The 24806-nt window shown below is 42.4% G+C and overlaps 1 protein-coding gene across 2 annotated transcripts in view; it reads right to left on the bottom strand.

The window, feature by feature from the left end:
* RALB (RAS like proto-oncogene B) overlaps positions 1 to 24806 on the bottom strand; it is a 55634-nt gene that overhangs the window by 6009 nt on the left and 24819 nt on the right. Inside the window, exons 1-4 of one of the 2 annotated variants that reach the window (XM_075028748.1) lie at positions 24091 to 24263; positions 5483 to 5639; positions 4203 to 4411; positions 652 to 829 (exon numbers count right to left, since the gene is read on the bottom strand). In XM_075028748.1, the coding sequence (XP_074884849.1) occupies positions 652 to 829; positions 4203 to 4411; positions 5483 to 5596 (501 nt within the window). In that variant the 5' untranslated portion in view covers positions 5597 to 5639; positions 24091 to 24263. Of the gene's footprint in view, positions 1 to 651; positions 830 to 4202; positions 4412 to 5482; positions 5640 to 24090; positions 24264 to 24806 lie in introns of those variants that run through there. The other variant, XM_075028749.1, reaches the window with a different exon arrangement.

Below are 24806 nucleotides of genomic sequence, written 5' to 3'. Positions count from 1 at the left end.
AGAATGAAGGGCAGACTTGAAACTGATTTTTCCCTACTACCAGGCAAACACTCCATAGTCATAATTCATTTCTCTTCCAGAATAACCCACCGTCACTGTTTGTGCAAGAAGTCAGTAGCAGAAACATGCTGAGAAGGACTGTCCTAGATGAGCATGGACAAGTCAAAACAGGACAGGGACACAGCAAGAAGAGTTCTTCTCACAATTCAAAGTTGTCTTGACAGAAAACAAGAATGAAATCTTTAACATCAGCTACACCATACATAGCTTTGTAGGGAAGGGGGAACAATTTATCAGTGTCTCTACCTTGCTATTTATTGCTGCTATTATTATAGGACACAGCCTATAAACAAAATAACATACTTCAGGGAATCCTTAAACTCATTTACCCAATTTACTATTAGAAAGCTATTGGCTCAGGTACAAACATTTAAGACAATAGCGTTAACTTTTACCAGGTCTCTGGCTCCTCTAAGCTAGGTATTTGCTTAAGTGAACACATTCCAGTACGTTCATTCATTTTTTTTTATAATCTAGGCTTTCAGAAGCCCAACTGTCGATTTGCTTTTGTCCCAGCAAGAGTCAAGAATTAGTCACTCAGCTACTAAACAAGTAGTAACAATTTTATTGAGCAGATGTCATTTGTCTTACCTTATCTACATTCGCTCTAGTTTTGGCAGAGGTTTCTACATACTGCACACCCCACTCTTCTGCCTTACTTCTAGCCTCTTCTACAGGCACTTGTCTGCGCTCTTCCAAGTCAGACTTGTTTCCCACTACCAGTAAAGGGATTTTATCCTCTTCAGCCTTCACACGCAGGATCTGTTCCCTAATGCATCAGGTATTCAAAATAAAAATATCAGTGTTAGTAGGAGCAACTACTTATCAGGAGTGGATCAAGTGGTCTGCACATTACTAGTGTTTACAACAGTACTTAACAGTACATTTCCCAACAGTTGAACACACCCTTTAAAATTATTCCAAGTTTAACATACTAATGCTATGGGCTTTACACTAATAAAAGCCTAACACTTCCAGGAGAGCAGTTTTACCATGTAGCTAGTAAGTTTACTAACCAGGGTCTAACAAAGAAGAACTGTATGGCAGAAAAGCAACTCACAGCAGGAGCTCACACCTGAATGAGGAAAAGAGTGTAAGTGCCACATTTGCCAACTTTCACCTTGGTATTCAGTCACCATCTTCAATTTCTAGTCTACATCCCACCTCAATATAGGTCTGGGGAATATCAAGGCTTTGCCAAGGCAGTAGGTTGGGAACATGTCGTGGTTTAACCCCAGCCAGCAACTAAGCACCACGCAGACACTCACTCACTCCCCCTCCACCCAGTGGGATGGGGGAGAAAATCAGGAAAAGTAGTAAAACTCATGGGTTGAGATAAGAACGGTTTAATAGAACAGAAGAAACTAATGATAATGATAACACTAATAAAATGACAACAGTAACGATAAAAGGATTGGAATGTGCAAATGATGCGCAGTGCAATTGCTCACCACCTGCCGACCAACACCCAGTTAGTCCTTGAGCAGCGATTCCCTGCCCCCACTTCCCAGTTCCTATACTGGACGGGACGTCCCATGGTATGGAATACACCGTTGGCCAGTTTGGGTCAGCTGCCCTGGCTCTGTCCTGTGCCAACTTCTTGTGCCCCTCCAGCTTTCTCGCTGGCTGGGCATAAGAAGCTGAAAAATCCTTGACTATAGTCTAAACACTACTTAGCAACAACTGACAACATCAGTGTTATCAACATTCTTCGCATACTGAACTCAAAATATAGCACTGTACCAGCTACTAGGAAGACAGTTAACTCTATCCCAGCTGAAACCAGGACAGAACAGCATAAGTAGCTGGCAGAGATCACTCTTAATGGCTACCTAAACTTTACACTAAGTAGTGAGTTACTAAATTGTGCTGAACTAAAATGCTATCAACCTTCCTCCTTCAAGGACTCCAAGAAAATATTTGAACCATCAGCATTAACCTAGCTATCCTTTAGTATTCTAAAAGGACCTATCAACATCCAGGAAAGGAGACAGAGTGATGCTGCATGTCAGTCTCGAAGTTTGTGCTATTATTGGAGTAAGACACAGGTTGAAACAAGACTGACACATGCTGCTGTCCATCTAGGACACTGGAAGAACTGTACCAGTCTACAGTTATTTTTAGATTGCTTCATTTTGTTATGAACAAGAGCCAAACTAGGCATAAGCATGGTGCTACACCCCCTCATCCCACTGAGTTACCACACTACTTCAGATGCTTGCACTTTCCATCCACAAAATAACTGAATGTACATAGAGTACATGAGAATCTAAAATAGTGTTAATGCTGAAGCAGACAATCTGCTGTTGCATTCAACTGTACCTTCACACATTTTCAGATTAGAGGCACTGAAAGCAAACACTGAATGCACAGCATCAGCAGGAGAGCTAGGGTTTAAAGACAAGCCCACAGTTCATTCAGTATTCAGCTTTTTCTTAGTTTAGGAATTCTGGAAGTTAGAGGATCAATACCACCAATCTGCAGTTTAGTCTGTGATATCACCCACTCCCATCTCCTTCCTGGGGAGGGGTTTTCCAAGGAGCTGGCTCCTGCATGTCAGCCTAACTAAATATTCCATTTAGCTAATTTCACTATTTATTTAGTTCTGAACCATTGAAAAGTAGAAGATTCTCCATCTCAAACTTTTAGGTCCTTCTTGCTCACCTTTAGGGCTAGCACTGCTTTTTCATTGTTTTGTTGTGCTGGACTCTTGAACCAACACACAGTTAACCTAGTTATAGAAGTCTGACAAAGAAAAACCAGAAGCTGCCAAGATAAACACTCCTACTCCTTTTCATCCAAAGCCTTAAGCCTTGCGTTTAACCTTATATTTCACTTAAAGCACACAAGCCAAAATTCAGGCTGGGTACTTCCAAGTGTCTCATTTTCTTCCTGTTTTGTGACCGGTATCTGACTTTTTCCTCCATCTTGTCCTAGGAACAGTCCAAGGACTCAGCTTTGCAGTCCTACAACAGTTCAACTGTTTAGCTCCTTTCAGTGCTCCAGTTAGAGCAAGCTTAGAACAGCTCTGCTTGTGTGCCCCATGACTGTCAGCCTTCTGAAGTCTAGCAAACTCACAGGTATTATGTGACAAATAAACAATATTTTTTGTACCTCTTGAAAGATTATGCAGTTTCCTACTACTGTTGAACAGTATAATACGTTAAGAACCTGGACTAAAGTCCTGGAATGTGAGGGGAGTTTGCCATAGCTTTAAGAAAACCCTAGGAATAGGTGTCTACCTTAGCACCAGCACTTCCATTACCAATTAGTATGTTAACCTTGTACCACTGAAGCAAAATGAACATAAGCCAGACTGATAGCTTTTATTCTGGCAAACATTAGGAACTCCTAACACTTTCCCTATATTTTGGAAAGTTTTACTTCAAGCTGTACAGCTGTCCTAGGGAACCTCTGGATTACCTTCTACACCAAGGCAACAGCTATTATCAAATAACAGTTAGAACATTTGCCCTGAAGAACCTGGCTGCATGAGTTCCAAGAACAGAACAATGGTTTAAACCCCTTGTTTTTCTTTTACACTACAAAAGCAGTTTCTGTGCTCAGTCTGGTACTGATTTTTAAATTAGAACTGCTAATCCCAAGAAGAAAAATGGAAGCATTTACTATTACTGCGTGTCTTTCTAGGAATACATCTACCTACAATAGTACTGCTTGGCTGCCAACCCTTGTTTGGCACCAATCCATACCTGAGAGTGGAGGCTAATCCTTCCTTTCCTTAGAGCACCTGCTTCTAGCAGTAAGCAATACAGTGTCTGAAACCTGGCCAAAAGGCAGACTTAATTCCAGAAGTACTGCTCTGAGATAATTAAACTTCACATCCACAAAGACTGAAAATTGGCTTGAATATGCATGTTTTAGGAGTCCAAGAATCTGATACTTGCCTGAAGTTGCTGCTAGCATAATGTACTCATAAGTTGCAGGCATGAAGACAACTACAGCCAGAGGCTGGATACTGTGGTTTAAGTTACTAGTTACTGAGAGCAAAAATGACTGGGATGCCACTTTTATTGACCAAATGATAACAGACAAAGGATAAAGAGCTGTAGCTTTTAAGAAGAGTTGTCAGAGCAACAGAGAAACCAGATTATCTCCCCCTGCCTGGGAGAGAAACTACTTACCGAAACTCTGCTGTTGCTGTGAAGGATTCATGCTCTGTTATTGAGAAGACTAGAAGAAACCCTTCCCCACTGCGGAAATAGTTATCTCTGATAGCTGCATAATCCTCCTGTCCTGCTGTGTCCAGAATGTCTATCTGAACTTCTTCACCATCCAGAACTACCTTCTTTCTGTAGCTGTCAGCCTTGGTAGGTTCATAGTCTTCTACAAACTGAAGATAAGGGATGAGTGTTTAGAATTACTGTCAAATGGTCTCAGTATTTGTCCATATCCATTCTCTTTCACTTCAGTGACATTTAAATTCCCCAAACCCTTCTCATAATTCAATCAGCTACTAAGTTCCACCAGTTTTTTTAGTTTTACTATAAAAAGCAGATTATTTAAGCACTTAATACATCAAAGAGCCAGTCTGTCCAGTCAAGAGAAACTGTCTTGCTACATGAAACACTGTTCAGCAATTTCAGCACAATTTAAGGGACAAAGATACAATATAAGCTATCAGCAACTTGGTGGCATTATCTAGATCTCCCACTTCAAGAAAAAGCATTGAGTGTACTTCAGGTACAGGCATCTGAAGCTTCAACAGGTGTAGATGACAGCATACCTGCTGCACAATTACACAGGCACATACTTTAGTCCATTCAATATTGATCAGACCCACAAAGCCACTCCAGTTCAACTTGTAGTTCTGTGCTGACAGCACACATCCAACATAGGCTCCTTACCTTTCAACCGCCTTTCTCTCAGCCTCAAAGTACAACAAAAGGCTGTGCCATGAGCCTGATTAAGCTGGCTGGTCTTCATTAATGACTATCACCTGTTCAGATACTCACATCACTATAGTATGTGTGGACAGCCTATAAATACTAACTTCTGAATGACAGAATCATGTATTCCTTCAAATACTAGTCTGGATTGTCAGAAGATTTACCAGTACAGAATAATTTATGCTATGAACATGCCTACTTCATCCCGCTCAGAATGAGCTAGAATGCTTACTTCTGACTTCAAACTTAACTGGACTAAAAGAAACTGCAAGAAAAGCGAAGTTCAATGCCAACTGGTAACAGAACTGGTAACGGTTCTTTCACTAATAAGCATCAATTTTGTCACCATTAGCCAGAGTTCTTCCCAGAGGGCACCCTTCCCAGATTCCTACGTACTTCTGCCAGTCAGGTCATCAGGTCTTTTGCTACTTACATTTACTTTCCCCATCCCACTAAAAATATTTAGTAAGCTGTATCCATTGGTGCTTTAGAAAAGCTGAACCAAAGCTACTTACCTCATCATACATAAATTGAAGAGTGAGTGCAGATTTCCCCACACCTCCACTGCCAACCATAATTACTTTATGGAGGGCCAAGGAACTCTGGTTCTTGCTTTTGCTGGCAGCCATTGTCCTGCTCACCACAGATGAAATGCCAGGCAACCAATTAGATCTGCAGAGAGAAGAATCACAGTCACCATCCGTCACATCACGGTAGCATGCAAGTAACACATCTCACTAGTGCTGAAAGACCAGATTAAAACCCTGCCCAACAAGCCTGAAGAATGGGCCATTTCAATGCACTGGCAAGCAAACCATGTCACTGATGTCTAAAGTATGAGCAGGAATGAAGTACTAGAACAAATACCTTCTATTTGTGACAACAGTACCATTAATAAAAGTGCCAAAGGTTTCTCAAAGTAGCTACTAGCTGAACAAGCTGTTCTTATTTGTAAGCCCTTCCTACATGACTGCTATCTAGAGCAGTTTCCAAAGAAAAATACCACTGTCTCAAACAACATGAAATTAAGTGGGTTTTATTGTTCTTGTTTTAAGGCTTTACACCTTTCTAAAATATTTCTTTAATGTTGACGCAGCTTAGTTTCAACATGGAAGCAGAGCTATAGCTTAGATCTGCTTATAGGTAGAAAGATGACTTTTGATCTCCTATCTATGTAGGCTATGAAAAAAGCAGTTACACAGTAAATTCTGAGAGGAACAAATTGTAAAAGCTTCCAGCAGGAAGTCTTATGACATGTCATTAACATTTATTTTATTTTCTTCCTGCCTTTTGATGCTGTACATCTAATTTGCTTTTGGAAAAAAAAGATAAAATCCTGCTTTATTGCAAAAAAGTCTCAGTTCCTATTCTTCTGAAGTTGCAAAGCCATGAAGGAGTAAGCTTCAGTAAACAAGTACTAGTTAACAAGCCTTTGTTTGCATGTTACACAAACCAAGTAATTAAGTGCTGAAGACCTCTTAAAAAAGCAGTGGGTTTTTTTTTTTAAAGAGTAGCTGGACACAGTAGTTGTGACAAACAAGCATCAGCCACCACACTCAGATTAACACAGAGCAGCAGCTCTAAGAAGAGCACATTGCAGACAAAAGCAGAAGTGACTGATACAAAAAGATGTGTCACCAGTCCAGATTCCCACACAGAAAAAAACATGTATTCCAGACACATCATGGCTATAAGGGAGATACTAGGATAGCAACATTTGTGTCCCCACAGCACAACTAAGGGCCCCAGCTGTTCATATCCTGGCAGAGGACTGCAAGGAGAACAGCAGACCATTTGGGAAACACTGCTATGGAAAGCAGCTATACCAGCCTTGATTTATAGCAGCACCAATTATTCCAGAAGCACAGAAGCAACAGGCCTAGCAGGAGTCTCAAATCCACCTGGATATGATTATTCCAGAAAGACACTGGAACTGCCACACCACACCAAGTTCTACTGGATGGAAATACAAGGCCTACACTAGAAGTTAGAGTACTATATTGGGAAAAACCTTCAGGATAACTAGCTGTCCAAAACAAAATTAACCAGAGATTAAGGCACCATCAACCTACAAATACGCCATAGGATTATTTAGCCTGGAAAGGACCTTTGGATGTTGTCCAGTCCAACCCTTTCCCTTAAAGCAGTTTGCTCCAAGCAATCCAGTTTGTGCCCTGCATTTTGAGGTTGAAAACTCCAGGACCAGTCTGGGCAACCTGCCCTGGGGTACACTGATGGTGAACTTTTTTTCCCTTTGTCATGACCTGATGTTCTGAAAAGCAACAGACTTAAGTTCTCATTGACTACTGCATACAAGAACAAACACGCCAATAATCAAGAATTGCCCTCAGGACAGCATTTTCAAACATCTGAGCAGTAGTATTTTTCCATGCAGAGTATTTTAGTTACACCTGTTTGCTACACACACATAGTACAGTAATGCAAATTAATCATCTTTAAGTGTTCATTCTGGGATAAACACTGGTAAGCAAAGACAGATATTTTCCTCTGGTAATCTTCTATATCAGCTCCCTCATCCAGAACACTCCTTAGTACAGAAATGGGATGTGACAACTTCTCAGAGATTCTCCCTGTACAGCGCAAACACACATTTGTGTTGGGAACAGTGAATTCAGCTATTAACCCAGAGATTTCAAACCAGAAGAGGATTGCAAGCTTGATTTGTAGTTCTTAGTCCAGAAAGACAAGGGGGGAGAAGAGAACACAGCTCCCTGCCAGAGGAGTGCAGAAAAATTGGGAGAAAACAGAAGTAGCATCTGAACTCCAGAAGTTGTTGCTGAAAGGCTTTCTTTGCTTATGGTCCACATGTTCTACAGATAAACTAGAATTCAGCTTGCTTGGACATAGACATCCAAGGCATAAGAGCTACAGATTGACTATAAAATGTGATAGTTTGGGGACTTCAAGTGTTCCAGTAATAACACAGCTTGGTCTTAAGGTGTAGAGAAGTTTATTTTGTCCTACTTCAACAGTAGTCTGGCTTTGACAGTAGTAGATAAGCTGCTTTCTAGAGAAGCCAAGTGACCTTCAGCAACTTTGCAGTTATAATTGTGGCCAGTTCTAACCTTTGAGTATTCCTTTAACAAGCATCCTAAGGTTGCTGTAGCTACTGTATTATCTAACACAAAGCTTTCAAGTTAAGTTTTCTGACAACACAAACTTAGTGCTGCTGCCTATTAAGTTGCCCTAAGTCCAGTATGCTATGCAACATTATTTTACTAACAGCCAAGAGAGAAGATAGCAACTTCCTCCCTGTCAATACAGATACCACATCTTTACCTGGTCATATTAAGGGAAGAGCTGCCTTGTAGGTAAAATACTGACTAACTTGATTCAGTATAAGCTCATCAGAGGTAAGTGGAAAGAAAATTTAAATCCTTCCTTCTCCACCCTACCTCAACACCAGCCAGTAGAAAGTGCAAGGTCAGCCTTACAGTATTATCTGACTTGTAACCAAAGTATAATATCAAACAAACCCATCCAATAGCGTACAATTTCACAGTTTGATTGCATCTAAAGCTAGCCCAGCTCTTAATGGCCAAGGCACTTGACCTTCCCTGCAAAGCTGTTACAAGTGCCACTTGAATCTTTTAGAGTATCAACACTACATGAACACTGAATGCAGGAGTCTGCTCACAACACAACCCCTATGTTGTATGTCCTCAGTGAAATCCCTGAAGCTTCACACAAGGCATCTCTTCTTTGGTGGCAACAGAGGCAGCATGGTCCCCTCCAGCCCCAGAATAGCCAAGCAGTACAGAACAAAGCAAGGCTGAAGCAGTGTGGCACAGGATTGACACAGGCAGTATCAGTGCAGAAGTACCAGTGTTTATAAAACAGGCTAATAGCACATCACTGGTTCAGAAAGGGGCATGGTGAGATTTTGATAGGAATATTCTAATAAAACAAGAGAAGTCACTGGAGCCAACTGTTTGTTTACTTGCATTTCTACCTCTGCAGCCCAAGAAACAGTTTACGCACCATGGTTCAAAGCTCACATCTAACAGTTCCTTGAGGTTAAAAAAAAAAAAATCAATTAACAAGTGGAAGCTCTCTCCCCAGTCATCTCTGAATAGGCAAGGATGAATTTTCATCCCATTCTGTGATTAAGCATCCCTGAGGCAGTCAAGACACAGACATTAACTCATCTGTTCCTTACAGAAAAGGAAGTCTTGAGAAATACAAGCACCTCTCAAAAAATTAGGAGTGTCTATAAGAACCTGTGATGACTGCAGTTGCTTCTAAAACATTACTCAATTTCCTTCAGTTTAAGGGAATGTAAATTTAAGGCCAAGACTCTTACTACATCTGTGAAAAGCACACTCTGAATAAGTGTCCAGACAAGTCACCTAATTCTGTGATAAGTATTTCCTCCTCTCCCATATTGCTCTTCACTTGCTGGAAAGCAAACTGTACCCAAACAACAATAGTTACCCTCCTCTAATACAAAGAGAAGCAATCCAGTCAATGGCAGTCAGTCACCCTGTTTAATTTCAATCTGTCATTTTACGCCCAGGTTTAATGACACCACATTGAACTTTGTGTGGTAAGTGTCATAAGCCCTTAAAAAAAAAAAGGAAAGAACTTCTGAAAGATTTTTTAGGGAAGGTTCTTCTGGTTACAGAAGTTTCATCCTGCTTCACAATAAAGTGATATGCAGAGCCCAGGTCAGAGCATAAACTTTTTCAGGCAGTCTTTCATCTTTAAGAAATTAGAAGTAATTAATTGCTTCATCTGCTGTAAAAGATAAGATTAAGCCATTGACTTGATAACTCTGGATTTGTTTTATAATAGGTTACACAAAGCCATATGCACAATAGGAGCTTTGTGGTGCTAGTGAAAGATGCTCTTCAGACCAAGAAACGAAGGTTACACCAGCAGACAGGCTGGCCACATGAAGCACAGCAAGATCTACAAATCAAGCCACCATAGTAGTTACTAAAAAGCTGTTTTGATTTAGACTTCTGAAGATCTGTACTTGGCCACAGGACTAATGAAACCATGCCACCCTCAATATAAGAAATCTAACCCTAAGCTCACCAACTATTTCAGCCTTCCGTTGTTTTACATGTTTAGATTCTAACTTCTCCAGGTTAACTAAGGCCTCCTGCTGTAGAAGAAACCTGCACAATGTTGTGTCATTCTTGGCTGGTCCCTTGAAACTGAGCACTTCAAGGCATTTGTTTATAAACAGCTTCATAAACTCCAAATTTAAGCATCAGTTTGCTATTTATCCATCCTCTCATCAGCCTAAACAGTTGAACTGTTCAGAACATTGTTAACAAACAGGACTGGTTTACCTAATGCCAAGATTCAGAGACCATTACCAAATAACTACATGTATTTCAAACCAGATTGCACTTTTACATCCCTTTTTACCTCACCTGCATTAAGACTCCACAGTTGTACAGTCACTTAAAGAAAGGAAAAAGCACTTGTCATCTCACAAGCAACCCATTTTGCTACAGCCCACACAGATACATAGAAGAAAAAAAACATTAGAAACTTCACTAAGTCTACCTGTCTTCCCACAAATATTCTGTTACTATAATAAAAAAATTCTAGACTCCTCCAAAGGCTTTAATTGGAATTGCTTCTAGTTCTTCCAATTCAGTTTGAGATTTAAAACTGAAATAAAGCTCTAAGCTCAAAACTGCTGAGATCAGCCCTTGTTTTCTCACTGTGCAGCTGATATCTTTGGACATTTCTTTTCATTGCTATCCTGCCACTGAAAGCAGCCATTCTTTGGATTTTAAAGCAGGATTCTAGAAACCCTTAGTCCAATAGCTTGACAGAGGGGCTTTGTTAAACCCTTCAGATATCTACTTTTAAAGGAAAATCTGGGTATTCAACCTATTAAAGACTTAAATATGATGTCATCAAAAACAAGCACCAAAAGGACAAGGTTTTGCAACAGTATTTTAGCGATCCTCATTTATCAGAAAATGAATTAGAGGCTTTGAGGTGTTTGGTTCTGTGATATGCCCACAAGAATGCAGTCACAGAAATTCCCTGGATCACAAAACTAATTAACAATCTCACTGAGCTATGAACTGTAAGAGCTCCTCAGCTGTTCTGAGGTTATCCAGAAAATATTTAAGTACTGAAATTCCATTAGCTTTCAATGGGCTGTAAATGCTCCAACTGGTAACTCAACTATAAAAAACCAGTTCATTTGAGATTAAGTGGCATATTTAATGCTACTGAAAATTTTAGGATATGCAGGCTAAAAATAAAAATGCTACTCTATCTTCTTTTGCTGTGCTAATATCTTACCTCTTGGCATGACTCCAGTTACCGGTTTTCAAGCTAAACAGAGATTATGATGTTTGGCAGAAATTCCTGCTTGGGGTGTCTTTGTATCCTTTCCCATGTACTGCTGGGTGTTTCTGCCCTTCTCAGTTGTGGTTATAGATTTTTCTGGGCCATGCTTAATCAGATCAAGGAATTCATTCAGCTTGAGATGTCTTGCAGAGCAGGTTGGAGCAGCAGTTTCACAGCCCCCATTTATACTGCCCAACGCTGCTACCACCATCCTCTCCCTTAGGCCCCTCTCCCTTGCCCCTGGCTGTTCAAGCCCATCTTCTCCTGTAGCAGAGCTGTGCAGTGTGTGTGTCTGACTGGGTCTGCTACTCACATCAGCAATGCCACATGCCTCAGTGCCAGTGCTGATGTGAGGGAAGTACAACAGTTTGTACAACTGCAGCCAAAGAAGGTAGAACTACAGCAGCCAAAAGGTTACCCATATTGCTGCAGAAGCTGGGAAGTTCCCTAATCCTGTTCACACTACGCTCCTTAGACAAGTGTGCTGGTGCAGCCAACACCCTGCTGCAGTGTCTGGACTGAAACCCAAGCCTGATATTTGCTTTTGGTAATCAGGCATTTTCTCTCTGTGTAAGATCTTTTAGTAGACTTGCAGTTGCAAAGATAAGGGCGCTGAACAGGAAACTAGAAATGGATTTGGAAAACTTAATACTTTATAACATCAGGAGGAAAAGTAAGAATTTAGGGCAAGGAACTACCTTACTCTGTATGCATGACAGATATACTCTTTATAGGCTGGATCCTTGTTAGAAGAAGTGACAGCAGACATACCCCTAAATGTTACAGGAAAAACTGCAGAATACATTATTTACTTGATACACTGAAAGTTACAAGCTTACATTACACTAGTTTCAATCAGAATTAATTACTAATCCCACCCAAAAAACCATAATTGTTTGTACATTTAAAGACACTGGCTGTCACAGCTACTGTCTAGCAGCAGCTGTACATACACTGATAGTTAACAGACACAAGAAGCAAGCCCAAGACAAGCAAGTTCACAGCGTTGTAGCAGTTTAAGGTTAAACCAGAACCTAAAGCCAGATCATGATTATTCCCCATCTCCTGCATGTCCAGGGAAAGTATGAGCACAAGTTGAAGAACAGTTTTAATTCAGGAATTGTATTTCAAATTAATCTGAGTGGAGTGTTAGCTTCTAGAAGAAAGACTGCAGCCTGCATCATGAACTTGTATTGCAGAAGAGTCCCTAGGACTTGCTCATCTGGAGCATACCATAAGCAGTATAAAAGCAGTATTTTTAACATACTTATGTTCAGGAATCCTCGCTGCATGCATGCATGACAAAGCAAGCATTCCACACAGGGACCCAGAAATCACACTAAAATATTCTAACACTATCAATAGCATCAGACATCTAGTCACTGGATGCCAGCCAGTTAAGATTAAGAACCCCTACTAGTGATCCTAAGTCTTCATACCATATCTTACTTTGCATGCAAACGTGTGGAATAGTGAAAAGTCATCTTCAGCTCTCCACTTAGATTAAAATTGTTCACTAAGATCAACTGATCTGTAGAAGAGTGGACTTACTATAAAAAGATTTCCAGTATTTTTCTGACATATGCAGTTATGTAGATTAAGACCATGAAGAATAGGAGACTCCCAGATGCCTTGCTACTTTAACTGATCATTACCCTAGCAACCTACAAAGTCTAGCACATTGTTCTTTGCAACAGGTTATAGCTAGCCTTGGACAACTCCGCCTTTTAAGGCTATCTTCAGATCTGGATCACCAGAATAGTGATCTATTTTAACTATGAAATACCTGTTTATATTCAGCACATTCCCTCCTACCACCCTTGCCAAGCAGAGCCCAACTTTGCCTATGAGTTTGCAGAGAGATACATCATTATAGCTCAGAAATCAGGCATTTACTTACTAGAAAAAAATTCTTCAACATATGCCCTCTCACATCATTCAGTAGACGACCATTCTAGATTATTCTTTACAAATAGACAATATTTTACATGTTAGCAGTGTTTTCAAGGTAATAAATCACCTTGCTTAGAATAAGCTTGATGCCCAAGGAAAACTGGAACTAAATCCTATCCAAGTCTGCAGCAAGGCTGCATACTTGAATGCAACTTTCAAAGACTTAGTCACAGTAAGGACTCAGTCTGAGCATCAGCAGATTAGCAGTTTAAAGCAACCCTTTAAACTAAAGTCATATCTTATGCTGAACTGAAATACAGGCAAATACATACATATCCCTGTTCCTAAGGCACTTAAATATCTGGGGGGGGTTTTTGTGGTTTTTTTTTTTTTTCTTTTAGAATTGCCTTAGAGTAGAAGGGAAATAACCAAGTAACTTGTTTCTGGTCAGTAGCTAAGTGAAGAAGAGAAAGAACTGCCCTTAAACAGTACTTTTAAGGTACTGCAGCACCCCCCAAAAAAATCACTTATATCAATGTTTGACTAAATAAGGTTGCAAAGGTCATGACAAAGTTAATACTCTTATCAGCCAGGTAACAACTGTATCAAGAGATTATCATTGCATGTAGGCATCCCAACACTACTGCAGCCACACACAGTCCATAAAGCCTCGCAAGTCATCTTAATTAGAACTTGAATATAGACACTAGAATGAAAGCCTTATTTCTGGTACTTCATTTTGGTCTTGGGGCATCTTTACACAGATCTGTAAAAAAATGCCCATTTCAACTATTCTATTTTTGTCACAGGCACAGAGTGTTTAGGTAGGCATCTCCATTTCCCAGCCCAATAAAGCAGTGCCTGTTTTTTCCCCTTAGTCTTTATGAATACAAAGACCATTCAACAACAGAGGGAGGAATCATGGAAGGCAGCATTAAAGACACTATTATAATAAGAGGAGAGAGTTACACAAAAGCCTTTCCAATTTACTACCAAGCTAAGACTACGCTGTGATATCAAGTTGATTCCTGCTTAAAGAAAACACATAGCTTATCTGAAAATTGAGCCCAGTAAGTGGAAATGCAGCTACCTGGTTGTGCAGTAATGCATTTGTACAACTGCAATCTGCTAGTCACCTATGTAAGTGGTTCTTAGAAACTAATGTCAATGACACTAATCCAGGTATGTCTGTACTAAATTCACACATACTGAATGCATACAAAGCATTGCAAACACCTGCAAGAACAGAAGCTAATGGTCTTCTCCCACTGCTGTTCCACTTTATCTACTGAACGATACTATTCACAAGGTCAACTTCTTCAGGACATGATGCACGAAAATAGTGTACAGAGTGCTCTACCCCTACAGTCACGAGGCAAGTCATCTCTACCCAGACTTCCTCATGGAGGAAGGAGATGAACTGGCAGTTTCCCCTACAGGATTCCTTATAGATCCAAATGGTGATCAGAAGAAACAGAGACAACATAATGGTGGGAAAACTGCCAATACTCCAGCATGCATCAATTTTTCTAGGGAGAGTACCATAAAAATCTGTGTTAACAAGTCAACTATAACATTGCTCAGTTTGTATTCATGCTGCTACAGTGTCAGAAAGTACAACTCATGACTCTACCAAGGCACAGAGAGACCTAACATGATACTGTGCCTCCGTGCCTTCAGGAGATCATCACTATTTGGAAGCCTGAATTTCTGCCTTGGATGCAGCATCAGCTCCAGTGACACTGACGAACACACAAGGAAGAGATAAGAGCAACAAGGCAGAGAGATCTAGAATTATCCCTCCTGATAAGTACCCAAGCAGTGTGGTCCCCACAACACTGCCAGCGAGAACAGTAAGGAATTTGCACAACAGGCATCTTTGAGGATTAAGAGGCTACCACACTTGAGAACCTTTGAAAAACAACTTAAAGCAGTGTCTATAGAATACTCTGCCTTTTAGAGTTGGGTTACTCCATTCACTTTTGCACTCTGAACTAATCAAAGTGAAAGTGTCCTTTTAAGTCCACAACAGCTGTGCAGCAACTGGGGCCATGTTTAGTATGTTTCTTACCTGTTCTGGTCTTCAACTGTAGAAGATGTCAAAAGCCTTTGGTGTGCACCTCTGATATTAACAGTATGGTAGAACTGCAGTTTTAATATTATACCTGTCCTTTTAGATTCTAATAGTAGCCTTGCACACTTCTTGCTTCATTAGGTACAACCCACCAGCTCTATGTTATTGTAGCATCCTGTCACACAGGTATCTGTCCCCATGCCAACAGTGATGAACTAGATAAGCATAAAACATGCTGCTTCCCTTCCCTAACTAGTAGGGTCACTCCTCTTCACCAGAATAGGCGGCAGGTGCATCAGGCTCACAAACATTACTCACCCCCACAATGGGGGCATGCAACACCACCCTAAAGTGAAGTTTCTCCTGAGAGCTGAGGTACCTCAGGGAAGGTCCCAGTCCATCAGTCCCCCCAAACTCTAGCACAAAAGGTTTAGTATTTAGAGGTAGTTACAGGTCAATGCAATACAGTTACTAAAATTGCCTCATTGTTTCACAGATAACACACAGATGCATCATAGTTATATAGTTTTATGGGGAAAAAAAATAAGAAACCACCATCCCATTTTCCATATTATTCACTGCAGAGCAACTAGCAGATTGTACATAGCACCAAGCAGAATATATTCCTTATTTCAACAAGATAGTGTTACCTGAAGTGGCAGTCATAAGACTAGTGCCATTACAGCTAAAAACACTTCTTCTGCAGGGAGATACCTAGCCAGACCTCTCTGAGTATTTTCAGAAAGCCTCCAGGTCTAGTACTAATGCCCAGAAGACACATTGCAGACAGACTACAGAAGAGAAGGATCTACCACACTGCTCTACCCTAGCAAGAACTTGCTAGGAAACCCGGTAGAAGTATTCTACAAGCACAAAGACCGAGTTAATACCATTAATCAGTATTACTATGCTAAGAGTTTGTCACTATGGTGTAACTGTCTAGCTGCCTAATTACTTCAGGTGAATTATGACACCATTTCTCACACTAGTCAATTAGGCTTACACCAGAAAAATGACACTTGGGCAACTGAGTCGTACAATAGCCTCATTCCCATTGACTTGCAAAGCATATTTCAACTATGCTTCCTTTGAAATCTCATGCATGCAGAAACATGCTCATCTGTGACACACAGCATACACCAAGTCAACCAAACCACTGCCAAGAGATAAGAACATGCTTCAGATGGTTAATCTAATACTGGTTTTTTATTTGATCTCTGGGAGTATAACAAATACAACAGACAAGTCAAATACCTCTGCTTAGGCAACGTCTTAAGTGGCACACAAGTTCAAAATAACCCAAGATTCAAATCCTACAGCAGTACAAGATTACAACATGGTTTCAGTTACTTCAGTGGATAACCTGCAGCTGTATAATCAACAAAGAAGTTGCCACTAACATTGATCTAGCAAATTTTAACAAATACCAATTCAGCCATAAGCATGCTACAGAGTTGCAGGATTTAATTCTTCAATCTCCTCCCCTCATCCTTCCCCAATGCTTGAGCTGTAAGAGCTAGCCCGCTGGTCTTGCAAATATGGCACAAAACCCTGCAGACAGGTCACAAGTTGCTACCACTGCTCCCCCAGAAGATGGATCTCACTAGATCATGCTGTCTCCAGTTTCCCCAGTGAACTGGGATAAATTAGAAGACCAAACACTATTTGATTTGGCTTGGATACTACCAGCAGAAGCAACTGTCTTGTATGTCTGCCCATACAATTATATTCCTTGCTCCTAAACAGAAGTTAACATCTCATTCACATCTCCATTGGGGAAATGTAAGCCCCTGTTGTGCTCGCATTTGATGGAGGTAGGCAAGTAATAAACCCCTGCTCTGAGTTATGGAGTCTCACCTCCCCAGAGGCACTGGGGAATCATCTCCCTGTAGCCTCTGAAGGTACTTCCACTATTTTAAGCACTTAACTGAAGGGTTCACAGATGTATACCATGAGTCACTAAGCTCCCTCAATCAGGCACACCACAAAAGTGCCAAGCACTGAACCTTTTCCCCATCTTTCAATCAATGCATTTGCATGTTAGAGGCACACACACAATCAAATCCAACAGGTGTTAAAAACTCACATTTATTCTTCAGTAAAAACTTAGAACTCAGTAACATTTATAAACCACAGGCTCAATGATGTAAGGGGAATTAGTACTACACACCCAACTTAAGAACTCTCAATTTTTAAAATGATGACTCAAAATGCACATATCGCTCACCTAAAAGATAAGGACTCTCAACCTGCAGGAGTTACCTCAGGCAGCATCCCGACCCAAGGGGGAGTCCCCAACTGCAGACCCGCTGCTCCAAGGAGGACTGACTTTCCCAAAATGTCCTCCGGCAGGATGCTGTTTACACCCATGTCAAATCTGACCTGTGGGCATTTTAATCCCTATTGGCCAAAAGGTCACTTCAGTGTACCTGGCACACCTCAATTGGTCAGTTCAATTTTCAACCTGCGGCCTCCAGGGCTTGTTGGTTTTGTTATTTATTTCCCCCCCCCCCCTCCTCCCTGCCTGGAGAAGTTTTATTTCCTGTCAGCGGAGGGGATGTACTGCCACATTGCATCACACAAAACAGCAAGTGACATCTAGTACTTCAGATAACTACTAGTTATCCATAACAGCTGCTGCATTAAGCCACCTTTAAACAGATTTCTTCACTCCAGTTTCCCCAGTCAGGAAAAGCCAATACCATACCAAGGTGTTCTGCACATACAAGAAGCTACCTTTCTACTGGACTAAGAACAGATGTTTTCAATAACAAAAAGGCATGCAGTTTTCTAGTTTACTGTATTAATATACTTTATATTAAAGCCAAAAGCAGTATTTCTTTTTTAAAATCAAAACTAGATTATTACACCAGTACAGGGGTCACATGCAATTTCAGTATCCCTACTGTAAGTATAAAGTTAATAAAACTAAAAAGCTGTGGAGTTTCCCTTATGGGAGAAGTGTTATCCTTGGTCTCAGTCGAACAGAATGCTCTGCCTACCACTATAAAAGCATTTACAGTCAAACACATGCTCTCCAACCACAGAGCCTCCAGAGTGCTGTAAAAGGAAGAGTGGCACAGTATAACACACTTGTTGATAACTCTGGTTTTGGGTGGCAGACTTAACTCAGAACCACTTGACTTCAACACAGAGAAATTAGGACACATTTAGCTCAGGACACTTCCCTTTATGATCTAGCAAGTGACAGGTCACATGAAAATACAGAACCAATGCAGAATATAAACTATACCTTTATCCTTGTGTGCTCTTTGAGACACTTCCTCCCTCCACAGAGCACATTATCAGAATAAAACACTACTATTCTAATACACAGCCAGCTTCTCATAGCTCTCATGCCTTTCCTGGGAAATCAGCACAACAGGGTGCTTCTGTACAGTAATGCATGCAGCACAGGGAACAAACAGGAGATGCTGGGGGTTCGTGTGTAGCTGCAGGGGTCATAACCTCACTGCGATCACAGACATGAGCTAGGATAGCTCTCACAGTTAAGAGTGCTGCAGTAGATGGCTACAGGCTCTTTAGGACAGACAGGCCAGGAAGGCAAAGCAGGAGAGTTGCCCTTCCCATGAGAAAAGCACGTATGCATGAACCTCTACCTAGCAACAGATGACAAGCCAGTTTATGGGTCAGGATTAGCAGAGTCAGCAAGACGGCTGGACTAGACAGTCTCCAGAAGTGTCTTCCAGCCTCAGCAACTCTACAACTCAAGTCTGTGCCCCAGCAACACAGTTGCTACAAATCTTATTTGACCAGGGGAGTCTTTGGAAGTGAAAGGCCTATTTGACAACTTGCACAAGTAGGACAGCAGACCTAAAAAACCTTACAGCAAGTCCTTCATGACTAACACTTAAGTAGAAACCTTAACTAATATTTATTTACAAGAGTATAATAGGAGGCATGCTCATCAGATCATAGCTACCATTAGAAGACAGGGACATTGGACAAGATCACTGCTTGATCCTGGTTTTACAAACTAAATGAAGATAAAGATGTATAGTATCACCACTGATCAGCCTACTTATGTCTAATAATATTTTTTAATTAGTTTCTTTCCATTATAGCTTCAGAACAGATTAAACCCATAAAGCCTACCTTGATTTTAGTTTGCCTTACAAGGCAAAACTTCAACATAAATTCTCAGTGAGCTTGCAGAATTGTTTAAAAAATTAAATTGCTTCCTAAAACATGTTTTGAAAATGAGAAAGTAGAATGAGAAATAGCACCAGTTACAAGCACACATTTCTGCCTTTTGAAAGACCATTTCCTTAAATTGCTTGGCTAGCCTATTTCATGATATGATAGATAAAAGCAGAAGGCTGCCATAAAAGTCAGTCAGTGAGACTTCTTGGTGACTACACTAATGAGAATTCCTTATCTACCCAAAATGGGATCTCACAGTACACCAAGAACACCAAGTAGCAGAAGAGTACCATCATGGGGAGGAGTTTCTTACTGCAGCAGCAGTTTAAATAGAAAGGCTGTATCAGAGATCACTACATACTTGAGAATTAGTTCATTCTAACCAGGGAGCAGCTTCCCCAATTAGCAAAATCACCTCTTTTCTGGAAAGCTGAGGCAACATGCAGCTTGATCTAAAAAACACTTCACTTGTTAAATGTTTGCTTTAGAGTGGTGCCCAAGACAGTGCCCTGCTAAGCAGGGTAGCACTAACCTTACAAACAAACTCCTTTAAAAAAAAGCCACTTTAGTTAGTGTTCTGCAACATGGAGTCCAGAGTTCAGGTAGCTCCTACAATTAAACTTTTAAAGTCATTTGTCGTGTTTTGAGTATTATCCTGTAATACAGTACACTATAATAGTCTTATCTGTAAGGTAGGATTTTTTTGCTAAACCTGTGATTTAAGCCACTAGCTTGCAAAAAACCCCATTATCAATATTAAATCTAAATTAGAAACATTCTTTAACCTGTCCATCTACATGAACAAAACCATGCCCAAAGCTGGGGCTAAGTCTAGGTCTCCAGTACTCTTCTGAAGAATGATCTTTTTCACTATAGGCAAGACACAGAGAGAGAGTTAGAAACCAGAGAAATAACAGCACCTGGATAACTCCGCATGTTCTCAGCTTCCCAGTTCTACACTTGGACTTCAGGTTAGTTCTGCCACATTCCAAATTTAAGAAGAACATATTAAAAACTCCAGTTTTGTTACACTTCTAGTGGCCTGAAATATTTCATACTGATCACATCAACTGACAGCAACACTAATTCACAAAGTAACAGTTGACAGGATTAAGGCTTTAACAACCACTTATAATCCAGGACTGATTTTTTGGTCTTTGACTTGTGATCCTGCAAAGATTCCTAGTCAGGACTGCATTTCCATTGTCTCATTCCCATAATCAACCATTATTTGCTCCTTTCTCAGCCACTTTGGCAAGTATTAGGAAGGCCATGGGCTCAGGGTCTCATATAAAACAGTTGAAAGTGACTGTTCTAAGCAAGCACTTTGTCACCTTAAAGATTCAATTAGCTACTTACACAGCAGCCTAAATAACATTCTCATATTACATGACTTCATGACTCTCATTTTGACAGGTCTTGAAAACCACATTTGCACATCTCAAGCACAAGAGACAAAACAGATCCTCTAATATTACTATTAAAGCAGTATTTGGAAGAACACAAAGAGACAAAGCATGAGTTATATAGACTTATCTTGCTTAAATGACAAGACAACTTGATATTTCTGGGGCAGGCATTGATGAAAGTTGCTTAGTCCCGTTTAATGGGCTAAAAGGAGCTACCAACAAAATGATCGCTCTTTGGCAGCTATTAACAAATACTTTTTAAATATCTGCTCCATAGCCTCTTATCAAGAGGCAGGTATCAACTGTATCATAGAACAAAAGTCACAAAATTGATTATTACCGCTAGGAGAGTGAAACAGCCAAGCCTGTTTCTGACCTTGCCACTCCACACAGTGGCAGGTAACAAGCAATGGAACCTTATCAACACTGCTCAATGGTGGTGCAGAATAGTTACCAGAGACATAGGGGTAGAAGGTGGATGAAGAAAGAAAACCTAAAGAACTTAAGGTTTTTATCAGCAGGTGAGTACTTCCAAGTCAAGACAGAAGAAGAGTTTGAGAATATAGTTGATATCCAACCTGGCTGATAATCAGGATCAGCATCTTTTGTAAGTCAATCATGCAAAAGTTACTTGAAGTCAGGCACACAGGGTGTGAAAAGCAGCAAGCACCCACATTCATCTACTTCTGTGGCCTTCCCAGCCACTGCCTTTCACTCAAACCCCCCGAGACCACTACTCCCATCCTGAGTTTTTGCTCCAGGCACAAGACATCTAGCGACCTTAGGCACTGTTTGTTCTGCTATGCACTTGCATTCCCATGAGTGCTTACTGCCCATCTGTCATGAGAAACAGGCTCCTTCAGTACCTCTGCTGAGAGGCCACTAATTCAGATGAATTCATTGTGTAATAGAAAGCAAGTCACTTAGTCACATGGAGTTTGAATCTAGTTAATAAGAAATTATCAAGTTAAAGTGCCAGTATCCACTGCATGGAAAGTGAACAGAGTTTACAAAGCAACAGGACAAGAACAAACTATGAACCCGAGTCCAGATCATGATGTTACAGCTTGTTCTGCTACATCACTTGGCCACTTCTGCTCTGTTCACAGGACACTTCTGTTGCTTATGAAGCCTGGACCACAATGCTTCCCTGAGAAGCAAGCCATTTTTCCCAGCATTTGGTCAAATAACATTTGGTGCTTAATTAGTTAAGTTGCAGCTGAAAAAACTTAAAGCCTGAAAGCAGCATTAGGTCACAGGACCTATATATCACCCAGGATTTCAGCATACACATCCAAGTTGTCTAGGCAGTGTCCCATCATTACTGCCTAGATTTGATCAAAATGTCTCAACTGCTCTTCTACCCAGATATCCAGTACCACTGCACTGACAATTAGAGACAAGTTTGAGAGTTTTAAAGGGTGACTTAGAAAAGGTATTGTCTGGTCAAATTAAGCTTTCAGTTAAGAGTTTTTGTAAAGCATTCCAGCTAAATCTTTAAACTAGACATTCCTCTGCAGCATATACATAACCCCAGTGAAAATAGGTCAGCTTCACTTTTCTCCAGGCATGCAAAACAAAATCAAGTTGGCCTACTCCAAAAGAGGTGTACAACAATTTGCTACTAAAAATCTAATATAGGAAACTTATTTACAGGAGTAGTCTGAAAGCTTCTCTATTTCTTAAAATATTTAATACAGGAAGTAAATGCAAAAACTTTTACCATGGGAAATTGGTATCATCTGATCATAAGCAAAAAATCTAAGTTCCATATACAGGGGCCAGAAGTGATTAAAGCTGTAGATAAAACTTTTAACAAGTCTGCTATAACTGAATAAGCCGTAAAGATGCTATTACCAAGTAAGATTGAGCTGTTGCTATTAAACTCTCTACAATAAAGTTATTTTCAGCCTTCAAGCAAATCACTTGCAAGAACCACAAGACTGGTTCCCAGTTGTTATTTCCTCTTCTCAGCTTTGATAACTTCAGTTTGGGGCAGGGGGGTGTGGGGACAGTTTAAGGCATCTAAAAAAAAAAAAAAAGACAGCTTTTCCTGAAAATCATGGCTCTGAAGATGCCCTTGAACAGACAGGCACTTCCCTCCCCCTCACAAGAGAAACAAGGATCTTGGAAACCACACAAGTAATGTTTGGACAGTTCAACAAACAAAAAGCTACCCAAACTGCAGACTTAAGCTCTGAAAAAGCTAAGGCTGGTCCTAGTGCAGGTATAGTGTCCCTGCTCCCTTTTCCCCACAAAAACACCCAGGGTAGTCAAGACTAAGTCTCCTGTTCTAGGATCTGAATTGATTCAACAGGACTCCAGCAGAAAGACCGAGTTAGGCCTTCAGCGGCTGTTCAGGAAGCATGACTGGGCTGCTCTGTCTCACCACCTCTCTCCCTGCCCTTCTCCAGGTAAGGTCACACTCGGGCACCACCCTTCTCCTCCTACAAGATATACACCGGTTAGGCTGTAGGGAGAATAAAGAGCAGCACATACAGAGCCCAGCCAGATAAGACAAGATCCCTCAGAAACTCCTGGATCAGCTGAGACCAACAGCACCTCAACCCCTCCGTTTAGCTCGCAGAGATGAAACGTTATCACTTATCCCAGGGCAGCAACGGGGAGGCAGAGAAGCCTGCACGGAAGGAATTCACCAGAGAAACTAAGACTCAAGGCCAGCTTCTGCTCACCCTTCCCCTCCCCCGAGCCCCACTTGTAGATACAAGCCGCAGCAACCACCCAGCTCCGCTAACTCCACCTCAGCCCCAACGCCACCGGGACGCAGCAGAAGTAGCCAGACCCACGAGCGAGGGGCTGCAGCGGAGCCTCATCTCCCATGCCGGCTCCCACGCAGGCCCGAGGGACACAGGCTACACGCGAGGCACCGCTTCCCCCGCACCCCCAAAGCTTCCCCGCGGCCGAGGAACCGCGTCCCGGGGCAGGGGAAGCCGCCGGGCTCTCCTCGCCCCACACACCGGGGAGGAAGGAGGCTGCCTCGCTCCCCCCCGCCCCCCCTCTCCACAGGACGAGGGGGAACGGGAAGGAGGGGGCTCAGCCACATCCCCCGGCCGGCGGGCCCAGGCCCGCTCAGGCCGCGGCCACGACCCGGCGGCTCCCGCCTCCCCTCGCCCTCACGGAGGGAGCGGGGCCGGGACAGCCGAGTTCCCCACAACCCGGGGCGTGGGACGACGGGGGGGGACCCAGGGTGGCTCCGAGGCATGTCCGTCCGTCTCACCTGAGGGCTAAGACCCGGCTCCGCGCTGCGGCTCCAGCCCGGCGCCCGGCGCCGCTTTAACCGCCGCCGCCGCCACCGCCCCCCGCGCTCTCATTGGGGTGCCGCCGCCCGCGCGCACCCGCCGCGCACTTCCGCCCTCGTCGGCGCCGCTCCCGCCGGGCCCGGCTCCCCGCGAGCGAGCGCGCGCCCGCCCGCCCCGCCACCGCCGCCTCCTCCGCCCGCCCACCCGCCTGGCCGTCACGTGGCGCTCTCGGGCCAATCGGCTTGGGAGGCGGGGGCGGGGGTGGGGCCGCGAGTGGTGGCGGCGGTGGCGGCGGTTGGCGCTGAGGCGAGAGGGAGCGGGAGCGGGGGGGTCTGCGGGGGTCCGTGGCCCACGGTGGGGGCACGTCCCGGGCACAGCGGTTGTCGGCGGAGCGCGTGGAGGTGTTTTCGGGCTGCTGAGAGGGATCCGGTCGTGCTACGGGAGCAGCCAAAGAGCGGCGGGAAAGGGCTGCCCACCCCAGTGCTGCTTCTGTGTGTGAGGGGAAGGGGCCTGTGGGGAGCTGCTGGAAGGCTGGTTCCCCCCCAGAGTCCTGTAGGGAGCCCCGCTGGGAGGCTGAGCCCATAAACCCTACAGGCTCTGTTTTGACCCAAAGAATGTCAGGAAGGGCTCCGTCTTAAATACGTCACGTATTTTAGTGCAAATTCTACTGATGGATGCAGAAATCAGTAGTTCT

Source organism: Buteo buteo, chromosome 5, assembly GCF_964188355.1.
Source record: "Buteo buteo chromosome 5, bButBut1.hap1.1, whole genome shotgun sequence".
Lineage (NCBI taxonomy): Eukaryota > Metazoa > Chordata > Aves > Accipitriformes > Accipitridae > Buteo > Buteo buteo.
The sequence above is the reverse complement of the archived record's forward strand: the minus strand, read 5'-3'. Positions and strand labels throughout refer to the sequence as shown.